At 48.2% G+C, this 22,904-nt stretch overlaps 1 protein-coding gene across 2 annotated transcripts in view; it reads right to left on the bottom strand.

Annotated features, from left to right (window-relative positions):
* The window catches only part of CFAP57 (cilia and flagella associated protein 57), an 87,716-nt gene that overhangs the window by 19,488 nt on the left and 45,324 nt on the right, over nucleotides 1-22,904 (bottom strand). The window contains exons 11-21 of one of the 2 annotated variants that reach the window (XM_054497060.1): nucleotides 21,012-21,173; nucleotides 16,886-17,041; nucleotides 14,937-15,030; nucleotides 14,102-14,292; nucleotides 13,401-13,574; nucleotides 12,195-12,353; nucleotides 9,287-9,430; nucleotides 4,258-4,356; nucleotides 3,798-3,914; nucleotides 2,005-2,139; nucleotides 1,780-1,923 (exon numbers count right to left, since the gene is read on the bottom strand). In XM_054497060.1, the coding sequence (XP_054353035.1) occupies nucleotides 1,780-1,923; nucleotides 2,005-2,139; nucleotides 3,798-3,914; nucleotides 4,258-4,356; nucleotides 9,287-9,430; nucleotides 12,195-12,353; nucleotides 13,401-13,574; nucleotides 14,102-14,292; nucleotides 14,937-15,030; nucleotides 16,886-17,041; nucleotides 21,012-21,173 (1,575 nt within the window). The remainder of the gene's footprint in view (nucleotides 1-1,779; nucleotides 1,924-2,004; nucleotides 2,140-3,797; nucleotides 3,915-4,257; nucleotides 4,357-9,286; nucleotides 9,431-12,194; nucleotides 12,354-13,400; nucleotides 13,575-14,101; nucleotides 14,293-14,936; nucleotides 15,031-16,885; nucleotides 17,042-21,011; nucleotides 21,174-22,904) is intronic. The other variant, XM_054497056.2, reaches the window with a different exon arrangement.

Consider the following 22,904-nt stretch of genomic DNA (forward strand, 5'->3'; position numbering starts at 1 on the left):
GGCAGAGCAGGGTAAACCAGGGTCGGCACAGTGGTTTTGAAAACTTTTCTTTTTTTTAAATCTTCCAGACTTTTTTCCAACAAAAAGAGCGCCACTGTTAGCAGCAAGCAGTCTCTTTCCGGTTGAAGGGGTGGGGACCCGGAGACCTGCACCCCCTGCCACACCCCCCCCACCCTGGGCCCCTTACTCCCTGCAGTTGCTGGAGTTACTTATTTGGATCCACAGGACTCCCTAGCACATAGGTTACAATGCTGCTGGAGAAAATGTTGTTCCAGGGACCTCACTTGTTGATGGCTCCCTCTGCCAGTCATCAGGGAGTGGCAGGGCCGGGCAGGAGGCCCGCTTGGGTCTCTTCTGCTTTCTACCCCACCCTGGCCCAGCACCCTCCGGGGCATGGGGAAGCAGAAGAGGACAGGATGCCCGCCCCAGCAGCCTCATGCTGACACTCACACCCTCTGGCTAGCCTTGATCTTCCTTCTCCTACATCGATGTTTGCTTTGGCTGCTTGGCATGGAGAGAAGGACCCAGTTCCTCAGGCCTGTGCTCTGGTGACAGGGCACAGAGGGTGCTCAGTGATGTCAGCAGCTGACAACTGGTCCTGCTGTCATCCTGGTTTCCCTTCCCTGCTCGCTGCACTCCAGAGCCCCAGGGGGCTCTCCACGCTCTAGGCACTCCAGGCCCTAAGCAGTGGCTCGGTGTGCGGCTGCTGGTGTCTCAGGGCTCCACCAGCTGGAGGCACTTCCATCTCTGGGCCTCCGATGGCTTTCATGGCCAAGGAGTAGGGCAAAGGGTAGATGGACTTGGCTGCTTTTCAGCAGGGACTGGTCGTAAGATGGCATGAGACCAGCCTGCCTGGGTCTGGCCTGAATCACAGTGCGCTCTGCCCAGCTGTGTATGAACTGGCCAAGCTGGGAATTGGTTTGTTTCAATCTAACTGCAACCTGTTCTCATTCCAGTATTTTAATTACGGCATTAAAGAAATGTGAACATAAAAAGGAACGTGCTTTATAAATGTGATTCTGATGTTCCCTTTTGATACTAATTCACATTAATTGCCTCCGATGATACTGAGACCCAAACAGAAATCTGGCAGAAGAATCCCGACTGGCAGTCCTGATAACATGCCTGTGTGGAGGCGGCAATAATGGTGTCAGGCTCTCTGAACGGCCTATGAAGGATCCAGGGAGGTGGGTGTGAGGCGCTTATTAAACCAGAGTGAAGCCAGCTCTGGGAGGGTGTGGCTAACTTGGGACACAAGAGATAAGGGCAGGGACCTCAGGCACCAGAAAAATCAGGTGAGGTGTGGCCACGAGATATGGGTAGCAGAATACAAAGGAGCAAAACAAAGTCAGGTGAAATGAGAGTTGGGAATAGAAGAGAGAGGGGAGAGTGGCTCAGGAGAGCTAAGATGACGTGGATGAAGGTCTAGAGGGCCAAGGGGCTGATCAGAGGAGTGAGGCAGGACACCGGTGTGGTCTGGATAAAGATGGGGTAGAAAAGAGGAACCGGGTATGTGGGGAAGGGAGGCGGGCATTGGTGGGGTGGAGGCTGGGGTGCAGCATGGAAGTGCCTAGAAAACCTCCTAGGTGAGCTCTCAGCCACAGTCACAGCCAAAACGAGCTCAGAGGAGAGGAGCCAAAATAAGACTTTAGGGGGAGCTACTGGGCCCTCAGACACCTGGGGAGCCCTGAAGACAGGTGGTCTCAGAGGGACCCTTGATGGGATCTCTCATCTTGGATGGCTTGGCCTCCACAGGGGCCAAGGGGAGCGTGCAGGTACCTGCATGATGCGGACGTAGTCTGTGCGGTGCAGCTCGCCCTCCTTGACCACCTTCTTCTTCAGAGTGGCCAGGTTCCTCTCCAGGTGCTCCCGCTGCCGGGCGTACTCCTGCTGCAGGTCTGTGTTCAGCCCTACGATCTCCACCTGACGGGGCCCAAGAGATTCTCAGCGAGGGAAAGGAGACCCCGGAGGTCAGGGCGTGGCAGGAGGGGAGGCTGAGCTTACCATGTCTGCTCGCTGCACGTACTTCTCAAAGAGACCTCGAACCTTCTCCTTCAGCAGCCGCGGCTCCTGAATATAGGCTACGCAGTTGTGGAGGTCTGTTTTAAACCTTTTAACCAGCGCTTCCAAGTCTCGCTCCTGCAATCAGAGACATTTCCTTCTGGTGCTGTAGGGTGCTCTCCAGGTTGGAGGGGCAGGGGCTGCAGGCAGAGGTTAATGGCACAGAAAGGGAAAAGAGATGCCTCATCTGGGACTTACAGCTGACCGCCAGGGGCCACACTGGGCATAGAAACTTAGATGGGCACACAGCCAACAGGTGGAGGCACGAAAAGTCTCGTGCACCTGCCCTCGGCTGGGCACCCGGCCTGAACAGCCTACATGGGCTTCATCCTTAAGAGCCCACACAGATGGGCTCCTTTATTGACTCTGATTTCCATTCAGGACCACAGGCCTTAAAAGATGAAAGGAAGCTCATGTGGTCACCCATATCCCTTTAGAGCCAAGATAGATGGCATCATTTCTCTCTTGCAGATTCCTGGCCAGGGCTTCCACGTCTCCCAGGTTAGCTCAACCAGTGCTTACCCTTCCCGATAGTCAGGAGCGCTGCTGTGAGTGGGCAGGTTGGTTCATCTACACAGTTGGGCTAGCGTCCCCTCTTCATCATGCTTTTACCTGTCTTCCCCAACCTTGACCTGGAGAAAGTCTCTCCTTTCTCCTTGCCCCCATGGCCCTTTCTACATGTTCCATCGTTTTCTACCTCTCAATATAACTATTAAGCACATGCCACAAATCCCCAATCATCCTCTTCAGCATGGAAAGGGCAGGATCTGTATCAGTTCACGTTTATAGCTCTGCAGCTGCTAGTGTTACCTAGTGCAGAGTTAGTTAATGCTTACTGCAGAGGATGGAAATTTCCAATCTTTTTTTTTTTTTTTTTTTTTAGACGGAGTCTTGCTTTGTCACCCAGGCTGGAGTGCAATGGTGCAATCTTGGCTCACTGCAACCTCCGCCTCCCAGGTTCAAGCAATTCTCCTGCCTCAGTCTCCCAGTTAGCTAGGACTACAGGCACGTGCCACCATGCCTGGCTAATTTTTGTATTTTTAGTAGAGACAGGGTTTCACTATGTTGGCCAGGCTAGTCTTGAACTCCTGACCTCATGATCCGCCTGCCTCGGCCTCCCAAAGTGCTGGGATTACAGGCATGTGCCTGGACGGAAAGTTCCAATCTTATTCAACAAATGTTAAGGAGTGGCCTGTGCTAGGGAGGAGGGCACAACTGTGTCCTGGCCCACGTCCAGAAAACCTAGATTCCATTATTAGCTCTGTGTGTATTACCTAGCTGTGGGTGCTGGGTGAAGTTTCTTAACCTCCCAATTTTTGGGGCCTAATTTTTCTTATTTATAACATAGAGAAACGGGAATCGATGACCTTTCAGGTTCCTTTGGCCTCGGCAATTTTTTGGTCATCAAAGCCTTAAACCAGCGGCAACAAATTGCCTCTCTGAGCACGTACTTTCCTCCTCCAAAGAAGCCAAATGCTACAAATATTCCTGCCATGCTGGCTTCCCACCTCCTTGATCACTTACCCAAAGTCATTTTATAGTCTCAGATGAGTTCAGTGATGTAAATCTACATGGGCCTGAAATCAGGCAGGGCTGGGAGCAAGTAAAGAATGTGAGTTAAAATGGGAAACATATCCTCGCAGTGGGCTGGCTCTGCCTCTTGGAAGCCAGCTGCCCATTGCAGATAGGTGCCAGATCCCAAATCCAAGAACTGCCAGACTCTGAAACCCTCACACCTTCTGTCTCTCTCTGCGCATCTCCTGATCGGTGGCTCTCAGTTTCTGCCACAATTCTGTGATGTTCAGCTCCAGTTGAGTGTTCTGCTTATGGAAATTCTCCAGTTCGGCTTCCATCTGTAGAGAACAAGGGAAAAGAGTCAAGAAGAAGAAAGTTAGGTAATGAAAACTGTATTTGAGAACTGTAGTCTTTCAGTGGGGACGCCGCCCCTGTTACCTGGGCATTTCTTTTCTCATCCCCTTCTGTGTCCTCTGGATCAAAACCTTTCTTCTACTTGCTTTCCTAACAGCTCCCCACCCCTGGACTGATATGCTAAACCAGCATCACGTGTTTCCACGGCCAGGCTGGGAAGTTTTCCCTCTGAGTCTCTTTCCCTTTCCTTCAACAATGCTGATTATTTTATTTTCTTGAATTCCTTATAAATTGGTGACACCCGAGCACTGGAACCTCAACTCTCACCTGAGGCAGGGTTCCCCAGAAAAGCACCTTCCTCGCTTGCTTTGTGAAGTTGTATGAGTGAATCTCGACCCTCTGGGGCCACTTTAGAATGGGGTCATTCTAAAGCAGAAAGTTTGGAGGGACCAACATGTGGGCACCACCCATCTAAGGCATAAAACAGGAAAGGGGAAGCTGAGAAGGGGCCTCAGCCTCATCATTCTGTTGAAAGGTCTTAAAAAGTACAACTGAGAAGTGTCCTGTCTTCACAAGAAAAATAAGAAACCACCAGTGAGCTTCTGAAATACATTTTTTTTAGATGGAGTCTTGCTCTGTTGCCGAGGCTGGAGTGCAGTGGTGCGATCTCTTTCTCGGCTCACTGCAACCTCCGCCTCCGGGTTCAAGAATTTTCTAGCCTTAGCCTCCTGAGTAGCTGGGATTACAGGCAACTGCCACCATGCCCAACTAATTTTTTTTTTTTTTTTTTTTTTTGTATTTTTAGGAGAGACAGGGTTTCACCATGTTGCCCAGGCTGGTCTTGAACTCCTGACCTCAAGTGATCTGCCCACCTCGGCTTCCCAAAGTGCTGGGATTACAGGCATGAGCCACTGTGCCCGGGCTGAAAGATTTTTTAAAAATTCACTGTTGCATTTATATTAACCAAAGTCATGGGAATGACAACTGGAGTGTCCAATTAGGATGAGACTAGCTGTGCATGAGCTTTCATTGACCTAATTCCTAATGACTTATGGACTAAATCTGGTGGACACTAGTATTTCTGATAAGAGGGAGGTTTGCTGACTGTTTTGGGATCATTCACTGGGTTTTTTCACGGCTAGGTAGAGTAGACCCTCCCCCTCTAGTCTATCCCAGGCCCTTTGGTCAAATTTCAAGGCTCTTGGTAACCTTCTGGAGGGTGCCAGGAGGCCCTAATGAACCACATCCATGCTCTAGACACAAAGGGGCAGCTTTTAGAAGAAGGTTTTCCTCCTTATTGGAAGCATTTTGTATAGACAGAATAGCCCTCTGACCCAAAGCCTGGCATAAAGGTGGCACTCAAATATTTGATGAATGAACGAATAATGGCAAGTGTGGTGGGCAAAGGAGAGCAATAGTGAGGGACACGAGAAGAGCCTGAAACACCCTGCTTCTGGAAGAGGAATGATAAGATAAGAAGGCAGTGTTGGCAGAGTTATATAGAACCACCTTGTAGGGGACACACATTGAGTGTGGGTATTTGCACAGCTAAAGAATGTGCCCATTAGAAAGGGTCATGCAGCTTGTTGTAGACTTAGAGATCCAAGGCTGATTAAGAAGTAGTTTCTGCCTTCAAGAGGCCTCAGGTCTGCAAGGATAAGAAAGAAGTAAATCAGAAATTCAGGTGGAGTAGGATAAACACTGCAGTCAAGGCAGAAAGCACTATGTGTACACAGAGGAGGTGAGCAGGCAGCACCCAAAAAGATGGGATGCGTCCACTGGATTTGGGAGGAAGAATAAGTATTAGAGGACAAAAGGGGAAAGAATTCCAGGCAGACAGAACAGCCTGCACACAGAGAGGACCAGAGGCATGGGCAGCCTGGCGCATCTCTGCAGGCTACAAGTGGCTTAGGGTGGCTGCAGGAGCAGGGATTTGAAGAAGGGGGAGAGGGGAGGGACAGGAGAGGCTGGCTGAGCTAGGTCATGCAGGACCCAAGGGCAGAAGCTCAAATGGTGAGAAGTCTGCCTTTATCCTGAAAGCTCGGAGAGCTGCTGAAGGCTTAGACTAGGAGTGGAATGATGTAATTTGCATCTTAGAGGGCCTGATGCAGAGGTTCTGCTGAAAAGAGCAAGATGGGGGCCAGGCAGACCAGTCAGGAGGCTGCCAGTTTGGCTGAGGAGACAGATGATAGCGTCCTAGGCCAAGGCAATGGCAGCTGGAAGAGAGAAAGGGGGCTTCTGTTTGCGGGGCTCCTGAAGATCATGTCTGAGTGCCTCATTCTCTAAATCTCAGGCCAGCAGTGACAGATGAGGTTAGCAGGGAGGGCATACAGGAGTATATTGTTTACTTCTGTTCATTTTTCCCCCAGGCAAAGACTCATACTACTCTGAGAATAAAAATAATCTGTTTATAGAAAAATTGGGAAATATGTCAAATCTGAGTAGCTGGCTGGACAGCCAGAAGCCTAGCCCCTTATGTGGAAACAAGCATCTTTTCCCAGTGTGGAAATTCCATCTACTTTTCCATGTGTTTTTCATCACACTCAGAGATTCTCAATGGGGCTCACGCAGCAGGGTAGAAAGCATTGTGCCCCCCCAGGGGACCTCTGGCAAGATCTGAAGGCATTTTTTAGTTTTAACACCCTGGATAGGGAGTGCTTTTGGGATCTAGCACGTAGAGACCAGGGATGCTGCTAAACATCCTACAATATACAGGACAGACCCTCCACGACAGAGAATTACCTACCTCAAAATAGTAGTAGTGCTGAGCTTGAGAAACCCTGCCCTAGTAAATGAGTGTCAACGAAAACGACAAGCCTCGGGAAACCTCTCCCCTAGGCAGGGCAAAGGGACCCTTGGATCATCAGAACCAAGTTGGAAAAAGAGTATGTGAGGGGAGGTACCTGAATCAGGAAGTGTTATTAGAGGTTGCAGCTCTACAAATGAGCCGAGGGCTTGAGGCTTCCTTCCTGGGAGAAAAAGACCTTTACAGGAGATCCACAGTGCATGAACCAAAGGTGTCTATGACCCCCAGAGGGAAGCCCCAAGGTCAGAGGCTCCCGGAGGCACCCAGGCCCAGATATCAGCCCTGACAGCAACTGGCACCAGCGAAAGGAGGTAGGAGGGATCCTGCTGGAATCACTCCCAAGGTGCAAGTGTATTCCCTGCTGAGCATCAAGGCCATGGTTGGCCCCTGTTACTGCCAAAGAAGGTGAATGGTCCCCCCAGGTGTGTTGGTGGGGGAAGTAAGCTGACCATTAGCAAACAACGGACCCGACCTGAAATGCAGCTGACAAATGTGTCAAATGAGGAGGGAGAAAGGGGGCAGTGATTTCCAGGGGCCCGTGGTGTGCTGGCCCTCCAGGTGGGTGGGGCCTCTGCTCTTCCTGTCATCTTCTCAGGCTGCTATGGTCTGATGAATATTGCTGCCCTCCACCCCAAATTCCTATGGTGAAACCTAACTCCCAAAGTGATGGGATTAGGAGGTCAGGTCTTTGGGAGGTGATCAGGTCACAAGGGCAGAGCACTCACAAATGGGATTTGTGCCCTTGTACGAGAGGCTGGAGGGAGCTTGTTTGCCCCCTTTTGCCCTTCCATCACATGAGGACACATAGCAGGTGCCATCCAAGAGGAATAGGCCTGGACACCAAATCTGCTGGAGCCTTGGTCTTAGACTTCCCAGCTTCCAGTACTTTCAGCAATACATTTCTGTTGGCCATAAATTACCCCTTCTAAAGTATTTTATTATAGCACCCCAAATGGACTGACAGCTGCCACTTTGGGGCCCTGAAATCACTCAAGAATGGTAGGAGGCCCCGTGGAGGCAGGTCTGTGGTCAGCTGGGGGCATCCTTTTTCTTCCCAGAAGCCAGGGAAAAAGTCATTGTCACAAGGACATACCCTCTCTGGGCCCCCGGCCCTGGACTGATCTCCACCTAGCTTCTTTACTGGGCCTACCAGAGCAAAGGCGTCATCGGACAGACCGGCACCCCCATGGCTCTGGCACTTCTAGTTGGGTCATCAGTGCTCTCTGACACCTTTGTATCTGTTATCCTGGCTCAGCACAATTAGAGAAGATGGAGGGGGAGCAGAAGCCTATTTTGTCTAGGGCGGTCAGGGAAGGCATTATAGGCTGAGACCTGAAAGATGCAAAGAAGCCAGCCATGTGGCGATCTGGGGGAAAAGCCTTCCAGGCAGAGGCAGCAGCACTGCAGAGATCCTGAGATGGAAAAGCGTGACTTACAGGAACTGTCAGAAAGCCAGTGGGCTGGAGCAGGGAGGGGGAGCTGCGAGAGGAGGCTGGAGAGGCAGGGAGAGGCAGGAAGAGGCTGGATCACACAGGACCTTGTGGGCCTGACTGGGACTTTGGATTTTATTGTAGGTGGGATGGGACCCCACTGGGGAGTTCACTCAGGCCTCTATGTGGAGACCAGACTGGAGGCTGGAGTCCAGTCCAGATAAGAGATGGTGGCTGCTTGTACCAGGGTGATAGCAGCAGCGGGAAAGGAGGGTTTGATGTGAGATATGTTTTGGCAATTGATCAGATAGATGTTGGTGATGATTTGGATAAGGAGTTAAGAGAAGTGAAGAATCAAGAAAGACTTCTGCATTTCTGCATTAAGTAACTGGGTGGATCATGGACCACTAACTGAGAAAGGGAAAATTGGAGGAAGGGGGAGAGAAAAATCAAGAATTCGGTTTTAGATCAACATGGACTTCACTGTCAGCTCAGCAGGGGAGGCTGATGGGGAAACACACGTTGCAGGGAAAGGTGGTGTGTGGTGGGGGGCACGGGGAACCTCGCAGGATTCTCAGAAACCCTTGTCCAATTGATCTTGCTTCTAATCTCGCCTCTCTACCTTCATCCTGTTTGCTTCCCAGAACATATTCTTAATTATGCCACTCTTCTGCTCAAGAGCCTCTGATGACTTCTCATTCCTTATCAGATGAAGTCCAAACACCATGGGCTCGCCTAGGGTCTCAACCAACATTTCCAGTTTGAGAAAAAATGAACTAGGATAGCCTGTTGGCTGAGTACACACTGCCCTCTGGTGGCCAAATTCCCAATAGCTGCATCTCCCTTAGGAGGGCACAGAACACTGCACACTGAGGCACGGGTAGGGCCATCTCCAGGTCCTGTGGCAAGTTAACTCCCAAGCGATTTGCTTTTGGACAGCTGAGCCTGCAGCAGGGCCACGGTCTTCCCTGTTGCACCCCTGTGGACTGGAGGCTGCACATACCTTGGGAGCAGAGAGGACTGTGAGGAGAGCTTCTCCTCAGTCCCTGAGGCCAGCTAGCCAATTGTGGAAGAAGAGAAGAGGGTCTGAGAGGCCAGAGTGTTGCAAATGGCTTCTTACCTCCTGAATCTGTTCCTTCATCACTCTGATCTCATTCTCTCGAGGTTCTATTTGCTTCTTCAACTCCTTTATTTTGTAGTCAAGCACAAACTTGAATTTCCCTAGTTCTTGATTTTTCTTTTTCAGATCATAAATTCGCTTCTCCTGGGGGTGAGATGAGAGAGAAGTGAGAGATATCGTAAGGCCCTGGTATACTGCAGCCTTTTAGGGCAAAGAGCACGAAGACTGTGACTCTCCTGGCTGAAGAGGTTCAACCAGGAGACTCCTCTCCTCCCTTCGTCAGTACAGAGGCTGGCACTCCCCCCATGGGGCTACAGCACAGACCCCTCAGCCTCTGTACCAGGACTCTCATGCATTCACTCACTCATTCATATGAGGTTGTGAACAGCGGTATTTTCCAACGGTGGCCCCCACAGCATCTCCCGCCCCACAATCCAGCTGTTCTACAGTGCGACCTTGCTGCTTCTCCATCAGGAGGTGGAAGTGAATCCCCTTCCCTTGCATTTGCCTTGACTTGTGACTTGTTCGAAACCCAAATAATGCAGCAGAAGGAGACTGTGTGGCTTCCAAGGCTAGGCCAAAAAAGGCCAAGCAGCTTTTATCTGGCTCTCTTGGGACACCTGCATTGGGGGAGGGCATCTGCTATGTAAGAAGTCCAACTACACTGAGACATCCAGGCTGGTGGGCACATTAGGGGCTCTGATAAAAAGACCCAGCTGAGCCTAGCCTCTCAGACACCCCTGCCAAGGTGCCAGACATGTGACTGAAGAAGCCACATTTTGGATGTTGATCTTCTAGCCTCCAGCTGTTTTGAGTCACCCCCCATATTCCCAGCTAAGGCCCCAGACATCGGGGACAGAGATAAGCCATCCTTTTGTACCCTGTCCAGATTCCATATCTGTAGAACCTGTAAGCAGAATAAAATAGTTGCTTTCAATCACTAAGTTTTTCTTTTTGAGACAGGGTCTCACTCTGTCACCCAGGCTAGATCGCAGTGGCATGATCTCGGCTCACTGCAACCTCTGCTTCTCAAGTTCAAGCGATTCTCCTGCCTCAGCCTCCAGAGTAGCTGGGATTACAGGTATGTGCCACCACTCCCGGCTAATTTTTATATTTTTAGTAGAGACGGGGTTTCACCATGTTGGCCAGGCTGGTCTCGAACTCCTGACCTCAAGTGATCCACCTGCCTCTGCCTCCCAAAGTGCTGGTGTGAGCCACCACACCTGGCCTCAATTAGTAAGTTTTATGGTTAATTTGTTACATGGCGATGGTAATCAGAACACAACTATATCCATCCATCAAACATTTACTGAATGAAGATCTTTTGTCAAGTATTGGGTTTCCAAATATAAATACAACACAGTCCCTTGCCCTTAAAAGAAAACACTCGTTGGGAAAGAAGACACAGAAGCAAATCTAAGCCTAAAATGTGATAAATGTTGTAAAGCACAGAAGGCAAAGTATATATTGAGGGTGCTGAGAACGACTGGCTTGAGAGCCAAGTGGTGGTTCACGGGGGAAGTGAGAGGTGAGGCTGGGGAAATACAAGAGGGAGGTGAGGGTCTTCATGTTGGGGGAAAGAGTTCAGAATTTATCTCCTAGGCCAGGGGTTGGCAAACTACAGCCTGTGGGCCACATTGGGCCTGCTGTCTATTTCTGTAAAACTTTATTGGAACACAGCCAAGTTAATTGATTAATGTTTGTTTATGGGTGGTTTCACACTACGGCAGCAGTGTTGATTCGTTGAGACAGACCACATGGCCTCCAAAGCCAAAAATATTTACTACCTAGGCCTTTACAGAAAGAACATGCTGACCCCTGCTGTAGCAATGGGGAGCTGTGAGGGCTTTGAGCAGGAGAGTGGCAGCATTGCACCTGTACCCTGCCAGTCCACGGTGGTGGGAGGTGGGAAGTGAGGCCATTAGACTGCTTAGGAGGCTGTTGCCATTTTCTACGTGAGGAGGACTTCGTCTCTTTCTTGTCAAAGCCCCCTTTGAGAATCTGAACAGAACTTTGGATCCTCCCTAAAAACAAACAAACAAACAAACAAACAAACAAAACCCCGGATATGTACACCGACACTCACATGCAGAAATGACATCCAGGCATGATCCCATGATCCCATGTAATCCTTACAAGACCCCTTGAGGTGGTTATCATACCCATTTTATAGGTGAGAAAATGAAGGCTTAGAGAAGTTCCTCGAGGTGCAATGGCCAGTAAATGGAACCTGTGCCAGACCTAGTTCCCTAACACTGAAGCCCACGTCCTCGGGCCTTGGAGAATTCCACCTGCCTTGGGCTGCGGTGGCAGAGGGGATGGAGAGGAGGGCACGGAATCTGGATGTGCTCAGGAGGATGATACTACATACTGGGTATTAAGGTATCTGCCCCACAGAATGTGATGTCTCTGCCCTCTGAGTGTTTTGTAAGAAAGGCATCCCAAAAGTGGAAGCAGCCTCCTGGACAGGGTCAACCCCAGGACAGTCCCTCTGCGACAGGGGGACCATGTGGGCAGTGCGGCAAGTGAGCTGCCCCCAGCCCGTGGGGAAGTGCCTCCGAGGATGCCTGGAGCAGTGGAGTCAGCTGACTCAGGTTCTTATTGCAGCCTGTCACCTATTGAAGTGTGTGACCCTGGGCAAGATACCCAGCCTCTTGGAGTTCAGCTTCCCGAACCATAACTCTGGGTTCTCAAGCCCCCTGGGTTGTTGGCAGAACTGAATGTGATGTGTTGACAGCGATTAGCCCAGTGCCAAGCACACAACGGGCACTTCACTGATGGCTGCTTCCCCCATCAAGTTAAAGAAATGCATCCTGAGAAGCTAGGGACCCTCTCTCCCCTGAGCTTTGCCTTCCTCGCCTTGGCCCATCCGGCCGTAGCTGAGGGAGGACAGAAGGAGAGCTGTCACCTTGTCTTGAATAGTCTCGTCTCTTTCCTGGATCTCTCGCTTGAGGCCTTGGATGTCCTTCTCCAGAGACTTAATGACTCCTTGCAGCTTCATCTGCTCTCCTTTTAGGGTCTCGATGTCATTGGTTCGTTCTTCAATCTCCTTCTGTAGGCTGCTGAACTAGAAAAGCGAACAGCAACAACAAAGACCACTAAAGTCAGAACTCATCTCCGTCCCTCCCACTGTCTCAATGTAAGGGGCTCCCCACCACCGGCCACCTTCTGTGGACTGAAAACACTTAGCACTCAACATTTCTGGGATTTTAGGAGTGAATATCTGGAGCATTTGGGACAGTTCAGGAATTTCCCAGGCCTAATGGATGATGTAGTATTCTGTCCCATAACATCCAGGCCCATTCCCCATATGAGAGGACTGACTGTCTTCACAAGAGGCTCCGGAGACCGGTACACCAAGTGGACCAGAGACTTCTGTGACCACACTGATCTTGAAAAGCTGGGATCCACACTGTATCAAGGTCACAGAAAGTGGGCCCTAACTGATGAGCCATCTTAGCCATGACCACGAAGGGAAGACTGATTGTCCCCTGGATTTACTAGTGTGCTTTCTAATAGGAAGAAACTTCAGCTTGCTTTGAACTTAGCTTCTCCAGGGCTAAATGTTTTGGGGAAGCTGAGTTGAATCCTCCCTCACCCCTGATGGTGAGTGAACTAAAAACATCTTCCCCACTTTGTAAACTAAGCATCCTACACCCTCATTCCCTCTCCCACCCGCGGTGCTGAACAGGAGCCACCCACGACTCCCTGGACCAAGAGCCTGAGGATGCCTCCAGGCCAAGACTTCATCTATTCATCCCCAGAAGACCTTATTTCCATTTCCATTTTCATCGGAGGGTTATCTCAGAAAACATTGACCGAATCCTACTTGCCAGTAAGTGAAAACTAGAAAGCCTCTGTCTGCACACGGGGAACCCCAATATCCTGTGAAAAGGAGAGCAGGGAAGCCCGTGCGGCTGCCTTTCCGAGGACATGGTGGGGGGGGTCCGTCTGCGTGAGGGTGCACTGGCTGGTGCTCTTCTCCCAGCCTGCTCGCTGAAGATGGGGACAGGCAGGACCCTGGCCAGCACCCCCAGGCTGGTCAGTCCACCCACCCCAGCTTTCTCTGCAACACCCTCGCCCACCCCAGGTCTCTCAGAGAACAGCCTGCTACCTTCTTCCTCATGATGCCTGTTTCTCCCTTGAGCCGCAGGTTTGATTCCTTTTCATCCCGAAGCTTTTTCTCATACTTGGTTTTGATATCTTGGATTTCTCGGTCTTCATCTTCCTCAATCTGCTTCTTGGTCTCTTCAAACTCCCGCAGCTGCTGCCTGACGTCTTCCTGTGCCTGGCTCAGAGAGAGTGGGCGTGTGGTCAGGGGAGAAGGGACTCACGCACCTTTGTGCCAACAGGGCTTGAGGTGAGATGAGCATGGGGACCTGTCCCAGGGAGTCGGAGGCGAGTGTCATTCCAGAAACAGAGACCATGGCCACAGGGCCCTTGACCTGTCCACCTTCTTCCCGTCTGTCCTGTCTTCCTGCCACCCCTCTTTTCCTACCAAATCAGGCCTCATGTCCACCACTTCAACCCCAATGTTACCAACACCCCATCCCTGTTCTCCTTTGGTCTTGTTCACTGGACACCCAGCCTTCCTATATTTTTCTGTCACAGAACTTGTGACAGTCATAATGTTATATTTACTTGCGATGTTGTTTGGCTGTCTCTCCCATTAGATATAAGTTCCTTGGGGGTAGAAACCATGTCTGACCCAGTGTACAACACATCCTGGCATACAGTGGCTATGCCATGGAGATCTGAGTGAATGGGTGGCTTTTCTCTGTGAAAGGGAGGCACAGCATGGCTTCCTGTGAGTACCTCTTCCAGAAGTGTGGTTTTCTCCTGCAGTTTTGCCTCATAAAACTCAGTCAGCTCCTCCAGGGCCTGGCTCTTGGTCTCATCGTTATCCCGGAGCTGTTTTTCATACTCCTCCTGCATCCTCTGAGACTTGAGCTGCAGCTCCTGGTACTTCTCATATTCTAGAAGCAACTTTTGGTTGTTGCAACATTCTGGAGAGAAGCAAGGAAGGTATTTAAGGTGGGAGAGCAGCACTTGCTTCAGGGACACCCAGGAGCCTTGGGCGCTCTCCCGGCCCTTCCAGCACCAGCTGGAGCAGCTGCCTCCAGAGCCAAGATTCAAATGCCTGCCTGGCTTCCTCGACGCCAACCCCTCATCCCATCATCTCATCAGGTAGCCAAACTCCCTGCCTGCCTGCTCTGGGAAGAAAAGTTTCCAGGAAAGCACAGAGTGGTATTTGGGGACTCAGGGCCAAGAAGAATATCCTGAGTGTGAAAAATAAGTATTAGGACTCCCGCTTTATAGCAGAGTAAAGTGAGGGTCGGTAAGTTTAGGTGACTCCCCAGAGCACCTGGCAAGTACGTGGTGAGCCTGGGACCCAAGGCAAGACTATCAGGTTCCAAACTTGACCTTTTCCATGTCTCCTACTTTCATGCAATAGGTGTTTAATGTGCTTAGTGAATGAGTAAAAACACAGAATTGAAAACCACGGTGAGTTCCAGGGGATACATGTAGCCTGTTTTTAGACAAGGCCATATTCCCTGAGACCTCTACTGTGTCTGGGGGACTCTTGAGTGTTTCCCCATAACCTAGCTCTTCCAACCCTAACCAACGAGGCCTCTACTTGTGGGCTCACCCAGGTCTTGCAGTTCCCGGCTTTGCTTGTCTAGGAGGTCTTCTATGTGCTCACGGTGATAAACATCCTGCTTCTCTTTTTCTGTTCTTAAGACCTAAAACAGAGTCACATTTCCTCATTTACACACATCTGCTGAAAGCACTACTAGGGCAGGAACTGATTTTACAAGTAACACCCTCCTTCACTCACAAACATTTCTCAAGCCCTTATTTTGCACCAAGCACTGTTCTATGAAGCAACAACCACATTGTCACTTTTTATTTATGTTATATTCTGCTCTAAAAGCTCTATACTGTTCCTGTTTCTATTCTTGCTACTAAATGGGTTTGTCAATGATGAGTTCAGTTTTGGACACGTGTCAAAAGGACTTCTGGGTGAAAAAGTAGGGATTTATTTGAATTCTCTGTTGCCGGCACATTGCTGTCAACAAAATCCTTGGGTGTGCTCATGGGTAAGCTTCTGAGGAAGTGTTTTCTTTAACTGAGCAGGAAAGCTTTCAGGCTTCGGGGGCGAATTGGAGGTGGTGTGCCATCTTCAGGACCTAACTTTGCGCCTGGCTTATATAGAACACCAAATAAATGTTTGTTGGCTAAATGAATAAAATTATAAAGTGAATTAATTAATACAATTAATAGCAAAGGTTTTTCTTTCTTTCTTTTTTTTTAGCCAAACTTTATGACCCATAGACATTAAAGAAACAAATATCCCTCAAGCACACAATTGGGAATTTTTTTAGGGGGTGAGGGACAGGGCCTTGCTCTGTCATCCAGGCTGGAGTGCAGTGCTGAGATCATGACTCATTGCAGCCCCCACCTCCCAGGCTCAAGCAATCCTCCCATCCCAGCCTCCCAAGTAGCTAGAACTATAGGCACATGCCACCATGGCAGACTCATTTTTTATTTTACGTAGAGACACGGTCTCACTATGTTGCCCATGCTGGTCTCAAGCTCTCGGATACAAGCGATCCTCCTGCCTAGGCCTTCCAAAGTGTTAGGATTATAGAGGTGAGCCACCTTGCCCAGTGGGGATTTCAGATAGGAGTCCGGATTTGTGTAGAACAAAGAAAAGAATCTGGGAGAGTCCCAGACCAAATCTAACTATGTAAAGGCCATGTAGACTAATTTTATTTAACTTCCTGACAATCCAGGAATCAGTATTCTGCTAGTTATTCTCTATCTATGCTTTGATTTTCTTATCTTTTTGTTTTTCTTATCTTTTCGCTTTTTCTTATCTTTTCACTTTGTTTTTAAATAAGTTTCTCCTAATCATAATTCTCATTGTAGAGAATTTAGAAATTACAAAAAGTATGAAAAACAAAATTTAAATTATCTGTAATCTCAACTTACAGAGATAATTATACTGTTATCTATTTTCTATATGTATTTTACTACTATAGATTAGATTAATTAATCTGTTAATACCACTACTAATACTGATTAATACCATTCACCATAAAGTGGCTTATATTCTGCTTTTTTTCACTTAGCAATTGATTGTAAGCATTTATTTTTATTGATTGATTGATTGATTTTTAGACAGAGTCTCTGTTGCCCAGGCTGGAGTGCTGTGGAGTGATCTCAGCTCACTGCAACCTCCACCTCTCAGGTTCAACTGATTCTCATGCCTCAACCTCCTGAGTAGCTGGGACTATGGGCACGCGCCACCATGCCTGGCTAGAGATGGGATTTCACCACGTTGGCCAGGCTGGTCTTGAACTCCTGACCTCAAGTGATCCGCCCGTCTTGGCCTCCCAAAATGCTGGGATTACAGGCGTGAGCCACTGTGCCTGGCCAGTTGTAAGCATTTCTGATATCAACAAATATGCTTTAAAATTGGACATTTTCACATATCTTACTGTTTGAGCATAGCTTGGGCAGTATATGCCAGTCCTGTCTTGAAAGTGGAAATTTCTTGTTATTTGTGCTTGTTGGTCAGTCTCTTAAACAGACCTGGTTTTTTGTTTTCAAGGACTCCATTTCCTGGATGAACTTCTCTGTTAGCTCCTTAATCTTCTCAGAATAGTTCATGTCCTTTAGTCGGAGTTGATACTCATTCTCCATTTTTAATTCCTCCACACGAGTCTTTAGCTCCAACATAACCTGAGCCTTTGGGACAAGGACAGAGAATCAAGAACACTGACAGTGAGGGTGACTCAGAATATTTAAACCTGCGGCCTTGACCTGAGACCTGCAGCTCTGCCTAGCTTCAAATTCAATGTGTCTCAGCTAGAACTTGTCATCTTTTCCCCAGAAGGCACACTGGCTAAAAACGAGGAGACATATGACCTTCCTCCTCTATCCTCAAAAAATCCTTACTACATTGTGCCAGTAATGCGCTCATCTCATTCAAGTCGGCTTAAACGTCTCCTGCTTGACGAGGCTGACTTGGACCACACTGTTTAATTCTGCAACCCCTTCCCATTCCCAAGACCCATCACCTCTCTTACTTTGCTCTACTTCTTATTTCCTTAGATCTTGCACTTCTATAATTTACTTATTATTTTGTTTATTGTTTTTATTCTTCTTTCCCCATCAGAACTTGAGCTCCACGTAGACCAGAATCTTTGTAGGGTTTATTTGCTGATATATCCCAAGTACTGGAACAATGTCTAACACAGAGTAAGATCTCAGAAGATATTTACTGAAGCATGATGGCTGTCCCCATGGAACTTAGAGTCTACTGAGGCAGCCAGATAAACACATTATTACAAATTGTGGTAAGTGCCCAAAGCTGGGTGGTTCTCAGTACTGCCAATCTGTCCCTCTTGATGTCTTCTTAGATTCACTTTTATTACTTTAATATAGGTCCTAACTCTTCTGTCTTGCTGGTTTTTATGCCTAGTATCTTCTTATTCTTCCTTTTTTTCTTTTCTTTTTTAATTTTTTTTTTTTGAGACATGGTTTCACTCTGTCACCCAGGCTGGAGTGCGGTGGTGTGATCATGGCTCACTGTAGCCTTGACCTCCTGGGCTCAAGTGATCCTCCCACCTCAGCCTGACAAGTAGCTGGGACTACAGGCATGCCCCACCACACCTGGCTAATTTTTATATTTTATATTTTTTGTAGAGATGGGGGTCTCACTATGTTGCCCAGGCTGGTCTCGAACTCTTGGGCTCAAGCGGTCCTCCTGCCTCAGCCTCCGAAAGTACTGGGATTACAGGCTGAGCCACTGCACCCGGCCTAGTGTCTTCTCCCATTGTACTCACTGATGCCAACGTTTTCTAAAAATACTATAATACACACACCCTTCATTTCCTTAAAAAGTTAATGTTGATGACAGAGTGGGTCAGAATGCAGTGTTTTCTTCTTGCTTACCTATGGGGACACCCCGTGCATCCCTGTCTCATCATTTCTGGTCTGTCTCCTCTACCACCTGTGAACGACTTGACAGGAATGGATTATGCACATTTCTGCATTCCTGGCCAGCAGACTAGTGAGGATCTGGTGCACAGGAAGTACTGAGATGAAGGATAAGCACAAATTGCACGTGCAAAGTCAGAGAGGATGGAGCAGGAATGCCTGGCTAGGGCACTCACTGCATGTGATATGGCACAGGTTGGATGCATAGGAAGGGGCCGCCGAGACTGCGTCAGACCATCAGGGGCCCAGCAGGCCATGCTAGGAAGTTTGGATTTTATCCTAGATGGCTTCCAAAGGTGCTCATCGAACCCGAACAGGCTGACTTTGGTGTTATAAGATCTCTCCAATGGCGGTACGCAGCACGGACTAGATTAAGGAAGGACCAAAGGCAGAATGATGAGTTACTGGGGTGGGTCGGGGGCAACTGCATAGACCAGGTGAGAGACGGACAGCGTTTGAACTGAGGTAGGGGAGGGGACCGGAGAAGAATGGAGAGGTTGGAGAGAGTGAGTTTAGAGAGGGTAGTGCCTGGTTGGGTGTGGGGTGGAGAGGTAAGGATCATGGATGAAGGCTGTCTCCTAGGTAGAAGGACCGGTACCTGAGGGTGGGGCTTGGCCTGTCTTGCTTCACTGCTTTATCCCCAGAACCTAGCATAAAACTAGCAACATGGTCAGCACTGAATGAATACTTATCAATGACCCCAGGGGTCTGCCCTGGCTAGTGGGATATATTTATCCATGGGAACGACCCGGCCTTTGACATGCTCTGTTTGAGGTCCTTGTTCAGTGTCCTTCCTCCATCTTATTCTTCATGTTGCTGCAGAGTAGTCTCTCCGAGATGCAAATCATATTAAGTCATTCCCTAGCCTAAATTTATGAATGGTCCTTATGAACAATGTCCAGCCTAATGCAGGGTGTAAAAGGACCCCCTGACCTGTTTCTCTCCAGCTTCATCTTCAGCCCTTCTCTCTGGCACACCCTAACTAGGAGCAGCTTTGCAGACCACCACTCCCTCATCCCTCTGCACACACTCACTGCTCATTGCTCACTGGCCCTTGTCCATTTGTTTTGGAAGGCTCTGAGCAAGGCTCATGTCCTCTGGCACCACCTGGTCTGAGCCAAGTTCCTTCCCCTGTGCTCCCACAGCATCGTTCTTTCATGACACTTCCTTCCACTGCACGTTTAATTCCCTTCTTTGTGATACTCTGCCCTTTTCCCAGGCTATCAGCTAAAGGATGCTTTATGTCTTTTATCTCTGTAATCCCAGACCTTAGTATAGTGTCAGGTACACAGCAGACCCCTCTGTAAATCCTAGGCAGAGAAGGTAAATCATGGCCTGAGAGTTACATAGACTATAACAGAATATAAAGAGAGTTGGGAATTCTGGGAACATGCTTTTTAAGGGGCAGGCGGAGGAAGAGCCAGGACAGAAGCGGGGAGGAGGAGTCAGAAAGGTTTACAGGGAACAGAGTGTGGTCACAAGGATGGTAAGACAGACGGGAGTTTCAAGAAGGAGCGGTATATGCACGAGTCATTTCCAGCCTGGCAGCAGTACTGTCAGGCCCATCTGGGGGCTGTGGTCAGAAGTCAGCTTGGGCACCTTCAGGCCTTTGGTTCAGCCTGCTGTCTCCTATTTGGCCTCTTCCCCTACCCTCTGGGAAGAACAGAAAAGATAACAGAGAAAAGGAAATGTTCCTTCTGCAGCAGATCAGGCCCCCACTCTCACGGGGCCCTCCCTTATCCTCTTCTCCCTCTGCTTTTCCTGCAGAAAATTCTAGGGAGCTCTGGAAGGGATCTCCAGCAAATGCCAGGGGCTTGTCACCCTGCTTTGTGGCAGTGTTGTATTGCTGCTCTGATGGCTTTACTTGTTTCTATCCCTCACTTGACTGTAAGCTTCCTGGTCATGTCACAGGGCCCACAACTGTCTTTTCACACGTGCATCCCCAGTGCCTAGCAAATGGTAGGTGTTCAATAAACACACTTAAGATTCTGGACAAACAGCAATGACTGTGTAGCTTTGCGATCCTCCATGAGCCTTGTGCGTTTATCATCCATTCAGCTTCTACCTTAGGGAGCGTAGCACAGAGCTATGCACTCATATCTCTGCAAAACACACCTTTATGGAATGTTTACTGCATCAACAGGAAGGAAGGGATGTCCCTTTGGTATAGTGATTAAGGGAGGGGGGCTCTGGATTAAATCTGGATTAGAACTCTAATCCTATTAATTATTAGCACACTGACTTTGGACACATCCCTCAAGCTCTCCTAACTTGTTTTTTGAAACATGGGGAGAATGACTATCTTCTTCATAGAGATGTTGTGAGATTTAAATGAGAACATACTTTACTTTTGTAAATATTTATTGATTGTCTTCCATGTGCCCAGCATGTGCTAGGAACTGTTGGTCATAAGAGAACTGTATGCTTCATTATTCTTGGTTTCAAAGAGTAGGAAGAGAAAACCAGATCACAGAATAAAAGCAAAGCACAGTGTAAGTCAAGACAATCACATGGCAGAAAGACAGGCAGAGTAGGGTGAACAGTGGCAGTGAGGAGGAGAGCTTGGTTGTGTGGACAGCGGATGTGCAGGGAGCCGTGGGGGTCTGCACTGGGCATAGGGTGTAGTCAGGCTGTAGAGGGCCCCAGTGCTGGACCCACATCTGAATGCAGTCTGGTAAGGAATTCCATGTCCCTCTTCATTAGATCCAGTTCTTACCTTTTCTTCCATGTCTGTTTTAGTCACAAGCACCTCTTCGGCAAAGCCCACCTCCCTCTCTCGCTTGATTCCCCGGCCATCCTTATCAAAGACCTTCCAGGTGAACAGGCAGCCATCCTCAGCAGCAGTCAGCAGGAACTGATCATCAAAGGTAAGCAACATCTGAAGAGAAAAATGTCATGGCCAGGAAGCTTTCAAGGTCACAGATGACCAGGGCTGAGCCAGCTGTTGCGCAGGGCTTCCCCCCATGCAATCCTGGGCACAGCCTCACAGGGAGGTAAACTTGATCCCAGGTAAGAATGAGACAGGAGCCCTCACAGGCATCTGTTAATGAATAGAAGAAGTAAGGTTATGTCTACATTCCCTGTGGATTTGGAATCTGAAGAGTCAGCTATTATCTAGAACATACAAGAAACTCTCAAAACTCAACAGTAAAAAAGCCAAACAATCCAATCAGAAAGTAGACAAAAGATACGGAGACATTTCACCAGGGAAAATATACAGACAGCAAGTAAGCACATGAGGAGATGCTCCATATTATTAGCCATTTAGGAAAATGCAAAATTAGGACCATGATGAGATATCACTACACACCCATTAGAACAGCTAAAATAAAAAACAGTGACAACACCAAGTGCTGGCAATGATGCAGAGAAACTGGGTCTCATACATTCTTGGTAGCAATGTAAAATGGTACAGCCACTCTGAAAAATAGCTTGGCAGTTAAAAAAAAAAAAAACTGAATATACACTTACCATATGATTCAGCAATTATACTCCTGGGCATTTATCCCAGAGAAATGAAAACTTATTTCCACACAAAAGCCTGTATATGATTGGTCACAGCAGCTTTATTTATAGTAGCTGAAAACTGGAAAAAATTAAAAATATCCTATGATAGGTGAATGGCTACACAAACTGTGATTTGTTTTTCATGGAATACTACTCAGCAATAAAAGGGAATAAACTATGATTGATACACAACACAACTTGGATGGATCTGAAGGAGATTAAGCTGAGTGGAAAAAGCCACAATCAGGACATTAAGCTAAAAAGCTTCTGCACAGCAAAGGAAACAATCAACAGAGTGAAGAGACAACCTGTCGAATGGGAGAAAATATTTGCAAACTATTACTCTGACAAAAGACCAATATCCAGAACACACAAAGAACTCAAACAACTCAACATTAAGCAAACAAAAAAATCTAAAAATCTCATTAAAAAGTGGGCTAAGGGATGGGCGTGGTGGCTTACGCCTGTAATCCCAGCACATTGGGAGGCTGAGGAGGGTTAATCACCTGAGGTCAGGAGTTTGAGACCAGCCTGGACAACATGGGGAAACCTCGTCCCTACTAAAAATACAAAAATTAGCTGGGCGTGGTGGCAGGCACTGTAATCCCAGCTACTTGGGAGGCTGAGGCAGGAGAATCCCTTGAACCCGGGAGGGGGAGGTTGCAGTGAGCCGAGATTGAGCATTGCACTCCAGCCTGGGTGACAAGAGCAAAACTGTATCTCAAAAAAAACAAAATAAAACAAAACAAAAGTGGGCTAAGGACATGAATAGACATTTCTCAAAAGAAGACATACAAATGGCCAACAGGTATATGAAAAAATGCTCAACATCACTAATCATCAGGGAAATGCAAATCAAAACCACCATGAGATGCCATCTTACCCCAGTTACAGTAGGTATTATTAAAAAGACAACAAATAACAGATTCTGGCAAGAACGCAGAGAAGAGAGAACTCTTATACACTGTTGGTGGGAAGGTTAAATTAGTACAACCACTATGGAAAACAGTATGTAGACTTCTCAAAAAAGCTAAAAATAGAACTACCATACAATCCTGCAATCTCATTACTGGGTATTTATCTAAAGCAAAGGAAATCAGTA

Source organism: Pongo pygmaeus, chromosome 1, assembly GCF_028885625.2.
Source record: "Pongo pygmaeus isolate AG05252 chromosome 1, NHGRI_mPonPyg2-v2.0_pri, whole genome shotgun sequence".
Taxonomy (NCBI): domain Eukaryota; kingdom Metazoa; phylum Chordata; class Mammalia; order Primates; family Hominidae; genus Pongo; species Pongo pygmaeus.